Source organism: Bufo bufo, chromosome 1 (genome assembly GCF_905171765.1).
Source record: "Bufo bufo chromosome 1, aBufBuf1.1, whole genome shotgun sequence".
In the NCBI taxonomy this organism is placed as follows: domain Eukaryota; kingdom Metazoa; phylum Chordata; class Amphibia; order Anura; family Bufonidae; genus Bufo; species Bufo bufo.
In genome coordinates, this window is record NC_053389.1 from 615,441,706 (window position 1) to 615,464,205 (window position 22,500).

Sequence of the window (22,500 nt, forward strand, 5' to 3'; positions counted from 1 at the left end):
ACCCAGACCGTGGACCATTTTTGCGTATCGGAAAAACAAATAAGTAGAAAAGTTCTGTTCCCTCTCCGTTTGGGATCAACCTCTGATTGTAGACGCTCTGTCTGCCCCTTGGTCAGTAGGTCTACTTTATGCTTTTCTGCCCTTCAGTTTAATTCCAAGAGTATTGATGGAGGAAAGAGCGCAATTGATACTGATAGCACCCTTCTGGCCGAAAAGATCCTGGTTTCCTCTCCTATTCGATCTCGCGGTGGGGAAATTCTGGTCTCTCCCCTCGTATCCAGGTCTGCTATATCAGGGACCAGTATCCCATCCAAGTGTATCTCAGTTACATCTTACAGCTTGGAAACTGAGCGAGTTATGTTAAAACAAAAAGGTCTGTCGGAGCCAGTGATTTCCACTATTTTGTTGAGTAAAAAGGACACAACTTCAAAAAATCTATTCAAGAACGTGGAAAGCCTTCTTAAAATTTGCAGGGAATAGATGGTATAACAGTCGAGACCCTGATGTTCCTCTTATATTGGATTTACTTTAATCCGGCCTGGATAAGGGACTCAGACCAAGCACCCTTAAAGTGCAAATATCAGCATTGAGTAACTTTCTAGAAATAAAGTTGGCAGACCTGCGCCATATAAAATGATTCCTAACAGGCGTGACAAGGCGGTTTCCGTTTGTTCATTCCATTATACCTCCTTGGGATTTAAACCTGGTGCTTGAAGTTCTGATGGATGTACCATTTAAACCCTTACAGGATATTCCACTAAAACTTTTAACATACAAAACCACCTTTTTTATTGGCAATCGCATCGGCCAGAAGGCCTTTTCCTGTAGATCACCTTACCTCACGGTTTTGGAAGATAGTATTGTTCTCAGGCATACCCCTATGTTTCTACCTAAGGTTGTTTCCAGGTTCCATCTCCAGAGGTATGCTTACCATCCTTTTGTCCAAATCCATCCTCCTAAATAGATAAAAGATATCATAATCTGGATGTAAGACGATGCATACTAACATACCTGGATGTCTCCAAGGAATTCAGGAACTCAGACCATCTTCAATATCAAGGCCAGCATAAAGGATCGGCAGCAAGCAAGAGTACCATTGCATATCTGCAGAAGAACTTGACTCCCCCTTGGGGGATAAAAGCTCACTCTATCAGGGCGGTATCTGCCTTGGCGTCTGTGGAACAGATATGCAGGGCAGCCACATGGGCAAACGCGAATACTTTTTTCAAACATTACAAGTTGGATGTGCTCCATAACTATGATTTAGCAGTTGGCAGAAAAGTGTTATCTGCGGTAGTCCCACCCTAAAATTATTTGTTTCTGTTACTCCTCCTGAGAGTGCTGTTGTGGAGGCGCCGGGGAAAAGGGTTAATTACTCTTACCGTAAGTGGATTTTCCAATAGCCTCCACAATGGCACTGGTGCTTTCCCTACCCCTTTTTCTGTTTATGACCTGATTTATGTTGGATTATATTGTTGAATATCTCGATACACTTCTTGCATTACTTACGAGTCCTATGTCATTAACTGAATCAGGTAAAGGGAGGGGGCCTTTTAAACTTGAGCTTCTACGTTGTTTCCTGTCCTGGGGAGGCGAGGACACCCTCCTGAGAGTGCCGTTGTGGAGGCTATTGGAAAATCCAGTTACCGGTACCGTAAAAGTAATTAACCCTTTCCGATACTTCTATACAGATGAAGAATCTGCAGGATAGGTAATCATTATCTGATCGGTGGGGGTCAGACACCTGTGACCCTGGCCGTTTAACTGTTTGAGAAGGCACCGGTGCTTGCAGTAGTACCGTGGCCTACTCGCAGCTTAGCCAAGGCTATATGATGTCACGTTCATTGGTCACATGGCCTTGACACAGCTCAGTCCCACAAAAGTGAATGGGGCTGAGCTGTGATACCAAGCACAAACTCTTCACAATGTACAGCATTGTGCTTGGTGAGCTGAGAGAAGGCCGAGGCTCTACTGCAAGTATTGGTGCCGTCTCAAGCAGCTGATCGTCCTGGGTGTCAAACCCCACTGACCAGATGGTAGAAGTCTCCCCTTTAAAGTAGTATTCCCATGGGAGGGTATACGGCTAGGATATGCAATCACTTTGTGATCAGTGGGCATCCAGCCTCTGGGACCTGTACCCATCCTGAGGATGAAGGGGCAGCAGTTCTGGTTTACTGCTGTGTCCTGCATGCAGAGTATGTAACATCGCACAGCACTGACAAAAATACAAATGTGTAAATAGATTATGTTCTTCCATTCATGTGTAATAATGCAACCAAAGCGTAAATGACAACTTATCAGGACCATGAAGAAGATGGTAAGTGTCCTAAGGGGTTTATGTTTACAGTCTTGTAAGCATCTCATTGTTGAGTTAGCAGTTTGTTTGTTTGTTTTTAGATTTTCTATCATTAAAATAAATTTGCTCTCCAACAACATTGTTTTTCTTCTGAATTTAATTTTCTAATCCCTTCAAGCCTAAAATGACTGTTTCTTTACATGCCCTATTCACGACCTCGTCTGTGTCTAATCTTTCCATCTGCATCCAGTCTTCAATCTCCTTGTTCTCTATTTCACCTACCTGTCCCTAGACTTTTCTGTCTGCCCTATCCCCGTAAACTCTCTCCGCCTCCACCAGCACTGAGCTATATGTGTTGTTCTAGCGTTACCTGGATGAAGCGGAAAGAGACAAGGAACGGTATACAAAGGAACTGCAGCAGTATCAGAAAACAGAGGCCTACCGATCTTACAGCCGCAAGGCACAGAGTCGTCAGAAGGGGAGGCAGCAGAGGCAGGGTGAGGTGTGGTGAGAAAGAAGTTGGGGTTGAGAGCTCCCACAGATTGGGTGAAGGGCTTGTGTGTCTGAAAGGCAGGGGGTGAAGAAAGGCAGATGGCTTTTGGTGAAGGGCTAGAATGACAGGTGGTGTGTGTCTAGTTTGACATGGAGCTGCTTTTATGAGATGGAGAGTTGATTTCAGTATTGTCAGTTAGATTCAGTATATGTTCAATGGCTCAAAAGAGAGAATTTCCTTCATGATTCCTCTCTCTATTTTTAGAAGGATCCCGTACAATCTCCAGTGACCCTGAGGTGAGGATTCTTCTCCATAATTAAGCCCCGTATACATGTTTTTTTACAACTGTGATTTTCTGACTGACCTTAACTCTGACCTGCAGAAAGTCCTCTTTCCTGGGTTAAGGATTGTTAAAGAATGGAAAACATGGGCTTATGAACTCTGACAATATGAAGATTCTAAAATAATGACTCAACTGGTTACTGAATCAAAGGAAAGAAAGTTGAAAGGGTTTTCCGAGTTTTTTGTTCACCTCTGGATAGGACTTCAGTATCTGATCGGTGGAGATCCAACACCAGAGACCCCCGCAGATCAGCTGTTTGAGAAGCCACCGGCGCTTGCAGTATCACCAAGCTCAGTGCCATCCATTTGATAGCAGCTGTGCTTGGTATCACAGCTCAGGCCTATACACTTCAATGGGGCTGAGTTGCTCCTAGACCATGTGACCAATGAGCATGACGTCATATAGCCTAGGCAAAGCTGCTAGAAGGCCATGTTGCTACTGCGAGCTCCGGGTCCTTCTCAAACAGCTGATGAGCAGAGGTCCTGCCACTGATCACATATTGATGACCTATCCAGATAGTTCAAAAGTCTCAGACCACATTGGGGGCAAATTATTAAGACTGGCAATTCATACCAATCTTGAAAAGGACTTGGCAAGTTGGCATCTGTTTTAGTAACTATATAATCATTCTGGAACCTCTGTTATTACTCTGTTGTGCCATTCCTTTTATTATTCCTGCTGGAAGTTACATATGAATTGCCAACAGTCCTCAATAAAGGTTAGACTGGGTTTCACAGGTTGGGGGAGTTTGTCCCTGCACAGGCTGAAACTGGCAGCACTGATTGGATAGTTGCAGACTGTGTAGGGGGACACCTCAACTGGTAACACCAAGTTAGATCTTTATGGCAGACGGCTCACAATTCATATATAACTTCTAGCAGGAATAATAAATGGCACATCACAGAGTCATAAGAATAGATACTCTAGAATTTTTAATACATACGGGATGCCTGTAGTTGTTAAAACTGCCATGTCAGCAGAGGTGCCAGGTCCTGTTTAATAAAATGTGTACTCTAGTAAGTTTGTCATATCTTCCAGCTGTCCGTGTGCCAATCAAATCTTCACCAACTAATGTACTGGTATAGATTCAATTTCTAATTTGCACCAGTTTCTGCCCTGAATTATAGTAGATTTGTTGGGTTGTGGGAGGCCCCATCCACCTAGCAGGAAAGTCCCATGACCGGAAAACAGCCGAGAGTTGCACATTTTTGCACAAACCAGGCACCAAAGTTTGCAACTTTTTTAGGCCAGTTTTCTGACCATTCCTTTCATTATGTATAAGGAAACATCAGAAGAACATAACAGAAAAATGATGGGAGTCAAATGTACTGCAGATCTAAAAAATGGATCAAGTCATGCAAGTGACTGAGCATTATGGATAGTAAAAGTAGAGTTGCAGGTGAGGTAGTGTAAAGTAGTATTACACACACACACACACACACACACACACACACACACACACACACACACACACACACACACACACACACGTACGTTTTTGGTAGGTAAGACATGGTTGAAATAAAAGGAGTAAAGAGTAGGAGTGTTGAATATTTGGTACCATTACAACGCTTATTATCCCATGCAAAAAGGTACAAATTTACACCAATGGTTAGCAGAATACTTGACTCATGTAACGTATATAACTGCCTTTCAAGACCATTTAACAGTTCAATAGAATGAATTTACATGATACATACTCCATAGTTTTATAGTTGCAGCCTGTATTGTAGTTTAGGGCCACATCCAAGCTTTAGAGCTGAAATCTCTAAGCATTCTCAGCTGACCCAATGTCTACTTTAAAGGGGTAATCCCACTGGGGCATTGATGACATGTATCACTAGAATATGCTATCAATGTCAGATAGGAGCGGGTCCCAGAGGTAGATTCTACGCCTGTCTCCAAAAGAAGACCCCCCCCCCCCCCCCCCCCAAAGTGAAGAGTGAAGGGAGAGTGGCCATCTCTCCGTTTCGCTGCTATGAGACAGCCAGAGGCTATATTCAGAACTCCCAAAGTCAAGCACGGAGCGGAATACCCCCTTGTATTATCATAGACAACCCATGTAATATAGGAGCTGCAGTGTTACCATCAAACAAATGTGTATGGCTGTTTCCATCAGCCCCATACTCTTTGAATGGAGCAGCAGTGTGCATGCTGCATAGCCCTCCATTCAAGCTCCTCCAGAGGCAGAGCACAGGACTTATGACTCCCTGCCTAGTGTTTGGTTGGGGTCCCAGTGGGAGATCCCCTTCAACATGTCATGGTTTACCTCAGATCTTTAAATCAGTGCAGTTTGCAAAGGAATTGAGTGGTAACCTGTTGATTGTTAATGGGATTGTCTGAGATTTTGTTATTGATGGCCTATCTTCAATATAGGTCATCAGTATCAGATCGATGGGGACCTGACTCTTGATGCCTCCACCAATCTGCTGTTTGAAGCGGCTGCAGCGCTAGTGCAAGAGCTGCATTCTCTCTGGTGTCTGCTTCCACCCCTGTTTGCTTCAGTGAGATGAGCAGCTGTAATTACCCTGCACCACCACTACAGAGTAGATATTGTGCAGGTAAACACTGGAGAGCGCAGCTGATTGGTGGGGGTCAGACTCTCGGCACTCCTGCCAATCGGAAATCGATAAGCTCTCCTGAGAATAGGTAATCTGTTTCATGAAACTGAATTACCCCTTAAATGGCCACACACTTTAAACCAGGGATGGCCATCCGGCGGCTCTCCAGCTGTTGTAAAACTACAACTCCCCTGCTGTAGGCAGTCTGGGCATGCTGGGAGTTGTAGTTTTACAACAGCTGGAGAGCCTCAGGTTGGCCATCCCAGCTATGAACAATCAACAACCAATTAAAGAGGCCCATATACCCCACATGACTGCTGCAGCTAATCACTGGCCTCCCTGGTCTTTTATCTAATACAGTGGTTTACAACCATGTCACCACTGCAGCCATGTAAACGCAAGACTGTTCTGAAGGGCTAGAGCAGGGATCCGCAACCTCCGACACGACAGCGGTTCTGAAACTGCAACTCCCAGAATCCTTCTTTCACTTCTAAGGCAGTTCCAAGAATAGCTGAGTAAATGTGCATGCTGGGAGTTGTAGTTTCACAGCAGCTGGAGTGCTGAAAGATGCTGATCTCTGGACTCAAGGAAGGAAGCATCTGGGGATTCAACTGGTGACTATGGCGTCCTTGTAGTTTTATCCCATTTTCTAGTGGTGGGCAAATAATGAAATTACTCGGTAAACTGCTTTAACACTCAATTCCTTTGCAAACTGCACCAGCCCTAGGCTCTTGGCCACACTGACTGCAACATGGGATCCCACCCCTCATAAAGGCTGTAGTGAATGATCCGTGCATGATGTATTTTATTCAGCCTTTTAGATGGTTTCATATATAAAGTGTACAGTTGTGTTTAAAGGAGAACATACACTTATTCCCATTCTTAAGGCAATATTCCCTAGTCTTAGTTATCTATTTTCTAAATTCTTAAGGGTAGATTTATCAAAATTAGTGAAAGGGAAACTGGTTTAGTTGCCCAACACTAACCAATCAGATTCCACCTTTTACTTTTCAGAGCTCCTTTGGAAAAGGAAAGGTGGAATCTGATTGGTTTCTATGGGCAACTAAGCCAGTTCCACTTTACACCGGTTTTAATAAATCTACCCATAAGGTTTTTTTTTCATATATTCAGCGCTCTTGTCATATGATTTCATTTCTCACCTTGTGCCGTATTGTTTTTCAGTAAGCCCACTTAATGCCGTTATTGCGTTTGTGTGTACAGGCCTTTCCTCCCCATGTTTCACCCCACTTCTTATCATATCTCTCCGTTCTGCAGCACATTTCTGTCACTGGTGCGTTGATGACCACCTCCATACTTAGCCCACCTCCTCATACACTCTTCTCTCCATCTTATTCTCATGTGCTTTCAGAAAGACGTGGTTCTGAAGGAAAGACCAATGTTTGAAATTCCAATCTTCACTGAGGAATTTCTGAATCACAGCAAAGGTAGGATTTATTTGGGGGGCTTAATATCTTGGCGATTCTCTTTTGGTAGAAGCGGGCTTCACATGTTGTGCTCTTATTCTGGTGTTGTCCATCATCCCATCTTTAGCGCGAGAAGCAGAGCTAAGACAGCTCCGAAAATCAAACATGGAGTTTGAGGAGCGAAATGCCGCATTACAGAAACATGTGGAAAGCATGAGATCTGCCGTTCAGAGACTAGAGGCAGAGTTCAACCAAGAACAGGGGAGAAACACTCTGCTCCAGCAACACCTACAAAATGTCCGCCAGGCACTTACACATTACTTACGGACTGTCCCTATTCCAGGTGTGTGAATTCATTTGTTTTATGCCATGTGCTGTGTTTTCTATAAGCTTTGCTTTACACTATTCTGCATCATTCATAAACCCCTCTCGGACGTTTATAGCATAACTCAGAGATTTGCAATAAATGTAACATAGGTGAGGGCCCCACCTTTGAATTGGCTGCTATCTTCAGAATGTTGCCCTAAAGTGATTGGAGATTACCTCTTATACATGTTCCCTCTCCATGCTCTGCTATGGAACTTCCGAAAATAGCCGGCAAACGCGCTCGGCTATTTTTGAAACTCCCATTTTAGTGAATAGAGAGCAAGTGCGGCCACCTTCCATTCACAACTGTGAGGCTTCTGAAAATTTTTGGAAGGGTGTTTGAAGGGTGACTGCGCATGCGCAGCTTGCTCTCCCTTCTCTCTGGAGATGGGAGTGGGACTGTGTGACCTGTACCTATATAACTTTTATTCCATATCCTAGCGATCTGCCTTAAATGTTTCTAATAGTAGTACCTCTTTAAAGAATATGAACAGAGACGAGGGCTAAGGGAAAAAACAATCCTGATTTAGTCAAAGCCAGAGGTGGATCCATCAGGAAGGTGACGTTTCTCATTCCCTCCCAAACTCACTTCTGTTAGATTTTTTTATTTTTTTAAAAATTTATGAAAATATGCACTTTTCAGGTCCTATAGAGAAGCTGACAAGGAAAAAAAAAAATCCATGCTAGAGCATGCCTTTTGGGGGAAAGAAAAACACCCTGCAACTTCGACAGCAAAATCCCTTTTTATGCACCACATATTATGTTTCACTATAGTAGTACCTGGCTGCAAGAAAAAACCTGTGCGAGTCCAGACTTAAGGTACCTGCACACATCTGGATTTCGTGTAGATATCTGTGCATTTCTGCACCAAAAACCTCACTACATAATTGCGGTATTTGATGTGGTTTTGCCATAGATTTGAACCTTGAAAAGAGTGAAATCTGCACAAAAGATCCGTAAACATAATTGACATACTGCAGATTTCTAAATCTGCACGGCAGGTCAATGTTTTAACGGATAAATAGAAGCAAAGTGTTCATGAGATTTGTCTAATCTCATACACTTTGCTGGTGTTGTACTACCCTGCGGTTTTTCCACACGTTAGTCTATACCTGGGAAGCTTAACCTGCGGCCCTCCAGCTGTTGTAGTTCTGCAACAGCTGGAGGGCCGCAGGTTGAGCACACCTGGTCTGTACGAAAAAAACATGCGTATTCTGCAACATGTGCAGGTGACCTTACACATAGAATTTTTAGGAAAGTGTTTTTGTTCTTAGTTTTTTTTTATTTATTTTTTTCCATTTGTTTCCAACAAAAAAAAGGGCACTCAGATGTTAGCTGTAAAGCAATATAGGAAGCACACTGGGGCAACGCAGCATGTGCTAGATATTGCATTCTTTTCTTTTTTGCATCCTATAGATTTATCTAATAGAAAGAGAAAATTAGATCCATGGCACTCGCCAGTCGGTAAACGTTTTTTCTTTGTTCCGCTGTGCACCACCAGAGTGAAAATCAAACACAGCTCTACTGCTCCATGTGACATGTAGTGGTACCGACCGTGATCTTTTGATTGGACTTCCCATAGATTTATCCTTAAAGAAAAAAGAGAAAATCTCTGAATAAACACATGACATTCATGATGTTAGTTACAAGCCAGAAAACAAAAGCAACAAAAAAGTTGGCAGGATGAACATATGTGTTTTGTGGCATTTTTATTTATTTTTTTGCTAAAAAATGCTGTCTCCAGGTGTTAACTGAAAGCCTGTGGGAAATATGAAATACAGGACACAATCATTTTTATTTTATTTTTTTGCCTAGTGCCATTTTTTTTTCTAATAAAATGCTTGCGGTATAGAGAAAAAGGCAAGTGAGAAAAAAAGGCCAGACACAATGTGTGTGTGTGTGTGTGTGTGTGTGTGTGTGTGTATGTAGACGGCGGTTAAAGGGGTTTTCCACCTCTTAGATACTGATCACCTATACTCAGATAAAAGCAGTGTCGACGTACTGTAGCTCTGCTCCCATTCACGTGAATAGGATCTGTGTTTATGAAAAATATGGCTGTAAAATGTGAATGGGCGCCTAGCTGCAGTACGCTGGCACGGCCGCTACCGAGTCTTCTGGTTCCGTCAGCTGTTTTGTTTCTGTCTCCATCTGTGTTGGACCCCACCATCTGATATTGATGACCTATTCAGAGGATAGGTCATCAGTATCCAAAAGGTGGAAACCGCCTTTAAAGCCCCTTTCACACGGGCGAGTATTCAGTGCGGGTGAAATGCGTGAGTTGAACGCATTGCACCCGCACTGAATCCGGACCCATTCATTTCTATGGGGCCGTGCACACGAGCAGTGATTTTCACGCATCACTTGTGTGTTGCGTGAAAATCGCAGCATGCTCCTCTTTGTGCGTTTTTCACGTAACGCAAGCCCCATAGAAATGAATGGGGTTGCGTGAAAATCGCAAGCATCCGCAAGTTAGTGCGGATGCGGTGCGATTTTTCACGCACGGTTGCTAGGTGACTATCGGGACCTGATCATTATTATTTCCCCTTATAACATAACATGGTTATAAGAGAAAATACAGAATGCATAGTAAAATAGGGCTGGAGGCGTTAAAAAAAAAAAAAAAAAAAAAATATATATATATATATATATATATATATATATATATATATATATATAATTTAATCCACTTGCTTCGCGCAGCCCGGCATCTCTTCTGTCTTGTTCTGAGAGGAATAGGACCTGTGATGAACGCAGTGACATCATCAAAGGTCCTATTGCTCACAGAAGAAGACAGAAGAGATGCCGGCTGCGTGAACAAGTGTATTAAGGCGAGTTAAATTATTTTTTATTTTTTTTTAACCTTTCCAGCCCTTTTTCTACTTGGCATTCTGTATTCAGAATGCTATTTTCCCTTATAACCATGTTATAAGGGGAAATAATAAAATCTACACTACAACTAACCCAAACCTGAACTTCTGTGAAGAAGTTCGGGTCTGGGTACCACAGTCGGTTTTTTATCACGCGCGTGCAAAACAAATTGCACCCGCATGATAAAAACTGAACATCGGAACGCAATCGCAGTCAAAACTGACTGCAATTGCGTACCTACTCGCGCTGGTTTCTCGCAATGCACCGGGACGCATCCGGACACGCTCGTCTGCAAGGGGCCTTAAGGGTATATTCATATGCAGCTGTTAAGTGGTGGTTAAACCCCAATTGGGGAAAAAAACATGTGGTTTCGGCACGGTTTGTGATGAGGTTTTTTACAGGTGAAACATGTAAGTAAATGTGTTCCATCTTTAAAAGCAGCATCTGCATAGAAATCACAGCAAAACCATATGTATTTTTTCCCCAATGTGGAAACTGCACCTTAATTGCTACATGTGAAATATTCCTTTCAGAACCAACAGTGTGGTTGAGATTATAATCATACTCATCCACACACTGCGAAAAATAAATTCATGCCACGGCAGCGAGTCTCCCGTCCCTGGCAGATAAGTGTGACGCCCTGTTTGTGGTCTCGTACACTGCCATTCATTATCCTCAGTGGTGACGTATCCACAAGTGGCATCTGACTACAGAAACTCAGTAGCAGCAGGGACGGGACCCTTGGCACTGGAACGGAGCTGCTTTCAAGAAGTGAGGTTTTTTTGTTTGTTTTTTTTTGTTTTTTTTCCGCACACATTCCTGCCTGTTTTGTTCTTTTTAAAGGGGTTGTCTCACTTCAGCAAATGGCATTTATCATGTAGAGAGAGGTAATACAAGGCACTTACTAATGTATTGTGATTGTCCATATTGCCTCCATCTCATTGTACACTGCTCATATCCAGGGGTTTTGGCCACTGCTGCAGTGCAGATACGAGGTAACCGGGATAGTTCCGGCCACTAGAGAGGCCAGCATTTTTCCCTATAGTGTGCATGCAAGACTACCGCAGCTGAATTGCAGGGTGGTTGTAACTCCTGGAAACGAGCAGTGTAGAATGTGATGAAAAATAAATGAAGTCAGCAATGGAGGCAATATGGACAATCACAATACATTAGTTAAGGTACTTTCACACTAGCGTTATTCTTTTCCGGTATTGAAATCCGGTAAAGGGTCTCAATACTGGAAACAAACGCATCAGTTTTGTCCTAATGCATCAGGATGTCTTCTGTTCCGTCCCTTGTACGGTATTTGACCAGACAAAATACCGCAGCATGCTGTGTTTTTTAAATATTTTTTATTTTTTACATTTTCCCGGCCAAAATCCCCATAGAGATGTATTAATGCCAGATCCAGTACCAAGTGTTCTGGAAATTGTCACATCGCCGGATCCGGTTTTCCGGTATGCACATGCGCCGGGACATAGGAGGAGCGGGTTTCTCTTTTTTGATCTTTAAAAAAAAAATTAAATACCGGATCCGTTATTCCAGATGAGACGGATCCGCAACAAATTTTTCTGTTTGTATACGGATTGCCGGATCCGGCAGGCAGTTATGTTGCCGGAACTGCCTGCAGGATTCTAAAAAAACGCTAGTGTGAAAGTACCCGAAGTGCCTTGTATTAACTTTCTCTACATGGTAAATGCCATTTGCTGACGAGAGACAACCCCTTTAATGTTGCTGTAAATGGAGGAAAAGATGGACATGAATAGAGCATTAACACCTGGTGAAATTGCTAATATTTGTATCTAAAGTTTGGCAAGGTAGGTGAAGCCAGTCTAATGTAATGTCCTTGTTCTCCCTCCCTTGCCCAGGTACTAATGAGACCCCAACCCAGGAGACTATTGACTCTTACATGAGCCGCCTGCAAAGTGCTATGCTTACGCATCCCAAGGAAAGCGAGGCGCTAATATCTGGCGTCCGAGAAGTGTTAAGTCAGCTGGAAGGTTGAAGAGGAATCTCGCATCCTTGACACTTTGAGGACCTTCTGGTGATCTCCTCTGCAGAAAGAAGGCGTCTAGCCACAGTGGTGCAAAACTGTTGAGGGAACTCTGAGGACTGGAGCAGATGTAATCTAGTCCTTCTTCCCCTATGCCGCTAACGGTTTGCAGCACTGCATGCAGTATGTGAATAAATAATGATTGCTGTTTTCGCTTGGTGTATGCTGTCTTAACACTATTCAAAGTAAACATCCCTTTTAGTGGAAACCAAACGTGTCGTGTTACACATTACCCTTTTTGTAATTTATTATTATATATTTTTTTTTTTTCTTTCTAATTTTAATTGCTTGCAATACCCAGTGTTGCCTCCCAAATCTTTCACACTGGCTTACACATCTTCAAATTGTGAGTGACGTAAGTCCCTAGTGTGAGCCTCATGCCCACAGCAACCAACCGCAATATTTAACCACCTCCGGACCGCCTAACGCAGGATCGCGTTCCGGAGGTGGCAGCCCTGCGCACAGTCACGCATATACGCGTCATCTCGCGAGACGCGAGACTTCCTGTGAACGCGCGCACACAGGCGCGCGCGCTCACAGGAACGGAAGGTAAGAGAGTTGATCTCCAGCCTGCCAGCGGCGATCGTTCGCTGGCAGGCTGGAGATGTGTTTTTTTTTTAACCCCTAACAGGTATATTAGACGCTGTTTTGATAACAGCGTCTAATATACCTGCTACCTGGTCCTCTGGTGGTCCCCTTTGTTTGGATCGACCACCAGAGGACACAGGTAGCTCAGTAAAGTAGCACCAAGCACCACTACACTACACTACACCCCCCCCCGTCACTTATTAACCCCTTATTAGCCCCTAATCACCCCTGATCACCCCATATAGACTCCCTGATCACCCCCCTGTCATTGATTACCCCCCTGTCATTGATCAACCCCCTGTAAAGCTCCATTCAGACGTCCGCATGATTTTTACGGATCCACTGATAGATGGATCGGATCCGCAAAACGCATCCGGACGTCTGAATGAAGCCTTACAGGGGCGTGATCAATGACTGTGGTGATCACCCCATATAGACTCCCTGATTACCCCCCTGTCATTGATTACCCCCCCTGTCATTGATTACCCCCCTGTAAAGCTCCATTCAGACGTCCGCATGATTTTTACGGATCCACTGATAGATGGATCGGATCCGCAAAACGCATCCGGACGTCTGAATGAAGCCTTACAGGGGCATGATCAATGACTGTGGTGATCACCCCATATAGACTCCCTGATCACCCCCCTGTAAAGCTCCATTCAGATGTCCGCATGATTTTTACGGATGCACTGATACATGGATCGGATCCGCAAAACTCATCCGGTCGTCTGAATGAAGCCTTACAGGGGCATGATCAATGACTGTGGTGATCACCCCCCTGTCATTGATTACCCCCCTGTAAAGCTCCATTCAGATGTCCGCATGATTTTTACGGATGCACTGATAGATGGATCGGATCCGCAAAACGCATCCGGACGTCTGAATGAAGCCTTACAGGGGCATGATCAATGACTGTGGTGATCACCCCATATAGACTCCCTGATCACCCCCCTGTCATTGATTACCCCCCTGTCATTGATTACCCCCCTGTAAAGCTCCATTCAGACGTCCGCATGATTTTTACGGATGCACTGATAGATGGATCGGATCCGCAAAACGCATCCGGACGTCTGAATGAAGCCTTACAGGGGCGTGATCAATGACTGTGGTGATCACCCCATATAGACTCCCTGATCACCCCCCTGTCATTTATTACCCCCCTGTCATTGATTACCCCCCTGTAAAGCTCCATTCAGACGTCCGCATGATTTTTACGGATGCACTGATAGATGGATCGGATCCGCAAAACGCATCCGGACGTCTGAATGAAGCCTTACAGGGGCGTGATCAATGACTGTGGTGATCACCCCATATAGACTCCCTGATCACCCCCCTGTCATTGATCAACCCCCCTGTCATTGATCAACCCCCCTGTCATTGATCAACCCCCCTGTCATTGATCACCCCTCTGTAAGGCTCCATTCAGATATTTTTTTGGCCCAAGTTAGCGGAATTTTTTATTTTTTTTCTTACAAAGTCTCATATTCCACTAACTTGTGTCAAAAAATAAAATCTCACATGAACTCACCATACCCCTCACGGAATCCAAATGCGTAAAATTTTTTAGACATTTATATTCCAGACTTCTTCTCACGCTTTAGGGCCCCTAGAATGCCAGGGCAGTATAAATACCCCACATGTGACCCATTTCGGAAAGAAGACACCCCCAGGTATTCCGTGAGGGGCATATTGAGTCAATGAAAGATTTAAATTTTTGTCCCAAGTTAGCGGAACGGGAGACTTTGTGAGAAAAAAATTAAAAATATCAATTTCCGCTAACTTGTGCCAAAAAAAAAAAATTTCTATGAACTCGCCATGCCCCTCATTGAATACCTTGGGGTGTCTTCTTTCCAAAATGGGGTCACATGTGGGGTATTTATACTGCCCTGGCATTCTAGGGGCCCCAAAGCGTGAGAAGAAGTCTGGTATCCAAATGTCTAAAAATGCCCTCCTAAAAGGAATTTGGGCACCTTTGCGCATCTAGGCTGCAAAAAAGTGTCACACATCTGGTATCGCCGTACTCAGGAGAAGTTGGGGAATGTGTTTTGGGGTGTCATTTTACATATACCCATGCTGGGTGAGAGAAATATCTTGGTCAAATGCCAACTTTGTATAAAAAAATGGGAAAAGTTGTCTTTTGCCAAGATATTTCTCTCACCCAGCATGGGTATATGTAAAATGACACCCCAAAACACATTCCCCAACTTCTCCTGAATACGGCGATACCACATGTGTGACACTTTTTTGCAGCCTAGGTGGGCAAAGGGGCCCATATTCCAAAGAGCACCTTTAGGATTTCACAGGTCATTTACCTACTTACCACACATTAGGGCCCCTGGAAAATGCCAGGGCAGTATAACTACCCCACAAGTGACCCCATTTTGGAAAGAAGACACCCCAAGGTATTCCGTGAGGGGCATGGCGAGTTCCTAGAATTTTTTATTTTTTGTCACAAGTTAGTGGAAAATGCTTATTTTTTTTTTTTTTTTTCATACAAAGTCTCATATTACACTAACTTGTGACAAAAAATAAAAAGTTCCATGAACTCACTATGCCCATCAGCGAATACCTTGGGGTCTCTTCTTTCCAAAATGGGGTCACTTGTGGGGTAGTTATACTGCCCTGGCATTCTAGGGGCCCAAATGTGTGGTAAGGAGTTTGAAATCAAATTCTGTAAAAAATGACCTGTGAAATCCGAAAGGTGCTCTTTTGAATATGGGCCCCTTTGCCCACCTAGGCTGCAAAAAAGTGTCACACATCTGGTATCTCCGTAATCGGGAGAAGTTGGGGAATGTGTTTTGGGGTGTCATTTTACATATACCCATGCTGGGTGAGAGAAATATCTTGGCAAAAGACAACTTTTCCCATTTTTTTTATACAAAGTTGGCATTTGACCAAGATATTTATCTCACCCAGCATGGGTATATGTAAAAAGACACCCCAAAACACATTCCTCAACTTCTCCTGAATACAGAGATACCAGATGTGTGACACTTTTTTGCAGCCTAGGTGGGCAAAGGGGCCCACATTCCAAAGAGCACCTTTCGGATTTCACAGGTCATTTACCTACTTACCACACATTTGGGCCCCTAGAATGCCAGGGCAGTATAACTACCCCACAAGTGACCCCATTTTGGAAAGAAGAGACCCCAAGGTATTCGCTGATGGGCATAGTGAGTTCATGGAACTTTTTATTTTTTGTCACAAGTTTGTGGAATATGAGACTTTGTATGAAAAAAAAAAAAAAAAAAAATCATCATTTTCCACTAACTTGTGACAAAAAATAAAAAATTCTAGGAACTCGCCATGCCCCTCACGGAATACCTTGGGGTGTCTTCTTTCCAAAATGGGGTCACTTGTGGGGTAGTTATACTGCCCTGGTATTCTAGGGGCCCAAATGTGTGGTAAGGAGTTTGAAATCAAATTCAGGAAAAAATGAGGAGTGAAATCCGAAAGGTGCTCTTTGGAATATGGGCCCCTTTGCCCACCTAGGCTGCAAAAAAGTGTCACACATCTGGTATCCCCGTACTCAGGAGAAGTTGAGGAATGTGTTTTGGGGTGTCTTTTTACATATACCCATGCTGGGTGAGATAAATATCTTGGTCAAATGACAACTTTGTATAAAAAAATGGGAAAAGTTGTCTTTTGCCAAGATATTTCTCTCACCCAGCATGGGTATATATAAAATGACACCCCAAAACACATTCCCCACCTTCTCCTGAGTACGGAGATACCAGATGTGTGACACTTTTTTGCAGCCTAGGTGGGCAAAGGGGCCCATATTCCAAAGAGCACCTTTCGGATTTCACAGGTCATTTTTTACAGAATTTGATTTCAAACTCCTTACCACACATTTGGGCCCCTAGAATGCCAGGGCAGTATAACTACCCCACAAGTGACCCCATTTTGGAAAGAAGAGACCCCAAGGTATTCGCTGATGGGCATAGTGAGTTCATAGAACTTTTTATTTTTTGTCACAAGTTAGTGGAATATGAGACTTTGTAAGAAAATAAAAAAAAAAATCCTCATTTTCCGCTAACTTGTGACAAAAAATAAAAAGTTCTATGAACTCACTATGCCCATCAGCGAATACCTTAGGGTGTGTACTTTCAGAAATGGGGTCATTTGTGGGGTGTTTGTACTGTCTGGGCATTGTAGAACCTCAGGAAACATGACAGGTGCTCAGAAAGTCAGAGCTGCTTCAAAAAGCGGAAATTCACATTTTTGTACCATAGTTTGTAAACGCTATAACTTTTACCCAAACCATTTTTTTTTTACCCAAACATTTTTTTTTATCAAAGACATGTAGAACTATAAATTTAGAGCAAAATTTCTATATGGATGTCGTTTTTTTTGCAAAATTTTACAACTGAAAGTGAAAAATGTCATTTTTTTGCAAAAAAATCGTTAAATTTCGATTAATAACAAAAAAAGTAAAAATGTCAGCAGCAATGAAATACCACCAAATGAAAGCTCTATTAGTGAGAAGAAAAGGAGGTAAAATTCATTTGGGTGGTAAGTTGCATGACCGAGCAATAAACGGTGAAAGTAGTGTAGGTCAGAAGTGTAAAAAGTGGCCTGGTCTTTCAGGGTGTTTAAGCACTGGGGGCTGAGGTGGTTAAAGGGGTTTTCTGAGGAAATCTACATTTTTAAAAATAGGCAGTTAAGAGTTAGAAATAGTGCCATATCAGCATTGGTTTGTTCCCGTTGCTGATCACTATCTGGTCACAGCGTGGCATGACAGAAATACCAATAAAGTTCTGCTCAGCCAAACATTTCTAAATAGTAATTACAAAAACAACATCCGATATCCAACCCGATGTGACTGTTTAAAGAGGAGTTGTCACCACTCCTGACATGCCTGTATTAGGGTACTTTCACATTAGTGGCAGTACTTTTAGTCCGGCTGCCTCTCGCTGTGCCGCCGCCTCCATTATAGTCAATGGGGACAGAGTGGCAGTCCGGGGGCACACGTGAACTAGCGGCAGGACGCATCCGACAGGCTGTTCACCCGCCGGAACAGCCTGTCGGAGTCCCCTGCCACTAGTGTAAAACTAGCCTTCATGCATTCCCCATGTAATAACAATTCTGGAACATCTATTCTCATGGCTCTATGTTGTGCCATTCCTTTATTATTTCTACTAAGTTATGAATGAATTACTAGCAGTCTGCAGTAAGGGTACAGAGGGGAGGTAACCAGTTGGGGGTGTGTACCTGCACAGACTGACAATGGCAGCACTGATTGGATAGAATGAGACTGCAGGTACACACCCCCAACTGGTTACCTCCCCCCTCTGTACCCTTACTGAAGGCTAATGGCAATTCATTCATAACTTCTAGTAATAAAGGAATGGCACAACATAGAGCCATAAGAATAAATGCTCCAGAATTGTTGTTACAGTGGGTATGCATGGTGCTATTAAAACAGGCATGTCAGGAGTGGTGAAAGGTCCTCTAACACTAGGACTGTTTACAGGGTGTAGTTTTACTCACTCATGTAACTCTATTCAACTATTGCTGTGTTGCTGATATCATAGGCCTGTCACAGAGTTTAAAGGGCTTCTGTCACCCCACTAAACTCATTTTTTTTTTTTTTTTGTGTACTTATAATCCCTATCCTGCCATATTGCCATACATTGTTATTAATAATTTTCGTTCAGTAGATTTAGCAAAAAACTTACTTTTATGATATGCTAATTACCTTTCTACCAGCAAGTAGGGCGTCTACTTGCTTGCTGGTAGCAGCCGGAGAAAACCGCCCCCTCCTTCTGTTGATTGACAGGGCCAGCCGTGATCTCCTCCTCCGGCCAGCCCTGTCAGCATTTCAAAAAACGCTTGCCTGTGTTGATTCGGGGCAGGCGCTCTAAGATAAGGAGGCTCGCCTCCTCAGCACTCCCTCTGTGCGCCTGTGCCGATGACGTCACCGAAAGAGAAGAGGTCATCGGCGCAGGCGTGCTGAGGAGGCGAGCCTCCTTATCTCAGAGCGCCTGCGCTGAATCAACACAGGCGCGCGATTTTTGAAATGCTGACAGGGCCACCGGAGGAGGAGATCGCGGCTGGAGAAGGAGGGGGTGGTTTTCTGCAGCTGCTACCAGCAAGTAGACGCCCTACTTGCTGGTAGAAAGGTAATTAGCATATCATAAAAGTAAGTTTTTTGCTAAATCTACTGAACGAAAATTATTAATAACATAATGTATGGCAGGATAGGGATTACAAGTACACAAAAAAAAGAGTTTAGTGGGGTGACAGAAGCTCTTGACTATCCATGAAGTAATCTTCCAGCAGAGGCAGGAGTATGCGCTGTACTGTTTTGGCTCGTTGATTCCGTTGATGCTGCTATTGTGTCCACACTTAAGATCAGGGCTGTAATTCACTGTACTGGACCTGTTCTAACATTTCAGAGAAACCACTGATTTTAATTGCATTATTGTGGCATACAAAAGAAAAGGAGGGATCCGTTTTTGATTGTCACTGGGGTATCCTATGACCTGATCCATACCCATACGTTCTTTGGGTAGACAGCCCACAGATCGCACTTTAGGCACCCTGGGGCTGCCATTACAGCCCAAAGGCCAATGTACTTGCATGTATATGTATAGGCTGTGAGCTGGCATAGATTTGTGCCTTAATTTATGACTGTTTGTCAAATTATAGCAAGTCTGTTGTGCATAGGACATCACGTCTCTTTTTTGCCAAGACCCACTGATTATTTTCAAGAGTGGCTCAATATGGGGCGGGGGGGTCATCACAGCTTTCAGCTGAGCGGATCAGGCAAAAGCAGAAGTAAGGCCTCATGCACACGACCGTTGTGTGCACCCGTGGCAGTTGTTCCGTTTTCCGTGATTTTCTGCGGACCCTTGACTTTCAATGGGTTAGTTGAAAACTCGGAAAATGCACAGTTTGTCATCCGCCTCCGTGATCCATGTATCCTGTCCGTCAAAAAAAATAGGACCTGTCCTATTTTTTTTGACGGACAACGGTTCACGGACCCATTCAAGTCAATGGGTCCGTAAAAAAACACGGATGCACACAAGATTGGCATCCGTGTCCGTAGGCTACTTTCATACAGACGGATCCGAAGATCCGTCTGCATAAAAGCTTTTTCAGAGCTGAGTTTAAACTCAAATCCGACAGTATATTCTAACACAGAGGCGTTCCCATAGTGATGGGGATGCTTCTCGTTAGAATATACTACGAACTGTGTACATAACTACTGCCTGGCAGCACCCGATCTCTTACAGGGGCTGTGATCCGCACAATTAATTGTGCGTATCATAGCCCCCTGTAAGAGATCAGGGGCTGCCAGGCAGCAGGGGGCAGACCCCCCCCCCCTCCCTCCCCAGTTTTAATTTCATTGGTGGCCAGTGCAGCCCCCCTCCCTCTATTGTATTATCATTGGTGGCCAGTGTGCGTCCTAAGTGACAGATCATTAAGCAATGCGCCGCACAGACCTGTCACTTAACAGTAGGAGGAGCTCCTGGCCGGTCACAGACAGCGCAGCAGGTAAGTATGATGCTTCTAATATTGCTAAGTAACCATGGCAACCAGGACTGCAGTAGCGTCCTGGTTGCCATGGTTACCGATCGGAGCCCCAGCGATTAAAATGGGACTCCGATCGGAACTCTCCGCTGCCACCAATGATCGGGGGGGGGGGGGGGAGAGAGAGGGGAAGCCGCACACTGGCCACCAATGATATTAATACAATAGAGGGGGGTCGCACACTGGCTACCAATGATATTCAAACTGGGGAGGGAGGGGGGTCTGCTACCTGGCAGCCCCTGATCTCTTACAGGGGGCTATGATACGCACAATTAACCCCTTCAGGTGCGGCACCTGTGGGGTTAATTGTGCGTATCACAGCCCCCTGTAAGAGATCGGGTGCTGCCAGGCAGCAGGGGGCAGTCATGTACACAGTTCGTAGTATATTCTAACTTGAAGCGTCCCCATCACCATGGGAACGCCTCTGTATTAGAATATACTGTCGGATATGAGTTTTCACGATGTAACTCAAATCCGATGGTATATTCTAACATAGAGGCGTTCCCATGGTGATGGGGACGCTTCAAGTTAAAATATACCATCGGATTGGAGAAAACTCTGATCCTATGGTATATTAACTCCTGACTTTACATTGAAAGTCAATGGGGGACGGATCTGTTTGCAATTGCACCATATTGTGTCAATGTAAAATGGATCCGTCCACATTGACTTGCATTGTAAATCAGGACGGATCCGTTTGGCTCCGCACGGCCAGGCGGACATCAAAACGATCATGGACCAACGGAACCCCGTTTTGCGGACCGTGAAAAAATACTGTTGTGTGCATGAGGCCTAACTATGTGCTCTGTAGAGATCCTGCCTGTGGTCACTCCTATATTTTATTTTTTTGCAGGAGAGAGTGTAAGGCTAGGTCTACACAACGACATGTGTCAATAAGTCGCGCGACACATGGGGCACAACTACACTGCAACATTTGTTGCGTGACAATTGTTATAATGATAGTCTATAGTGTGGCACTGCGACATGCTGCGACACGACAGTCGCAGAAAAATCAATTTCGAATGGATTTTTGCAGCATCTCGCATGACACTAGACTATCATAAAAAAAGTCGCGCGACAAATGTTGTCGTGTAGACCTAGCCTAATCGTTTGTATTGATACCATTTTGTGGTACATAGGACTTTATTTCATTTTTATTTATTTTTTGGGAGGCATGAAGGTGACAAAAGAATGAGAATTCTAGCATTGGGGAAAATGTATATGTTGCAGTCGAGTTGTCTCTAATCTTGACAGTGAGTCGGGTGCCAGCTGTATAATACAGTTGGCACCAATAAGCAATGGTCCAGACCCTGAGCCATGATGTACTATTATGGCACTGACATTAAGGGCTCATGCACACAACTGTATGTATTCTGCCGTCCGCAAAACACGGATCTGAAAAAATACAGATGTCGTCCGTGTGCATTCCATATTTTGCGGAATTGAACAGCTAGCCCCTAATAGAACAGTCCTATCCTTGTCCGTAGTGGACGATAATAGGACATGTTCTGTGGTTTTGCGGAACGGACATAAGGAAAATAAATGCACACGGAGTAACTTAGTTTTTTTTGCTGACCCATTTAAATGAATGGTTCCGTATACAGTCTGCAAGAAAAATGGAATGGACGTGGGAAAAAAAAAAAATCCGTTCATGAGCTTGAGCCCTAACTACCTGTGCTCAGTGATGTAATAGAAATTAACCCATTCCTCCTAAGTGATATACTAAGAGCTATAGATTAATATCTATGGTTGAAGTGGTGTACATACAGGAATACATCCTAGGTGTATCAACAATGGGATATATGTATGAAGATGGTGGATGCAAAGAGCTAAGGTGAGACATTTGTAGGTCCTGGGGATAAAATATATAGATTTGTGACAGCTGGTGCAAACTGCTTCATTTTGGCATGAATGGCACCTATCCTAGTCTCCTTTTTTCCTTTAACAGAAACGCCAGTGTGAACCCAGT

At 43.8% G+C, this 22,500-nt stretch overlaps 1 protein-coding gene across 2 annotated transcripts in view; it reads left to right on the forward strand.

The window, feature by feature from the left end:
* The window catches only part of HMG20A (high mobility group 20A), a 40,961-nt gene extending 28,354 nt beyond the window's left edge, over positions 1-12,607 (forward strand). Inside the window, exons 6-10 of one of the 2 annotated variants that reach the window (XM_040413716.1) lie at positions 2,661-2,793; positions 3,054-3,085; positions 7,063-7,138; positions 7,245-7,460; positions 12,220-12,607. In XM_040413716.1, the coding sequence (XP_040269650.1) occupies positions 2,661-2,793; positions 3,054-3,085; positions 7,063-7,138; positions 7,245-7,460; positions 12,220-12,356 (594 nt within the window). In that variant the 3' untranslated portion in view covers positions 12,357-12,607. The remainder of the gene's footprint in view (positions 1-2,660; positions 2,794-3,053; positions 3,086-7,062; positions 7,139-7,244; positions 7,461-12,219) is intronic. The other variant, XM_040413717.1, reaches the window with a different exon arrangement.
* Positions 12,608-22,500: the final 9,893 nt, after the last annotated feature.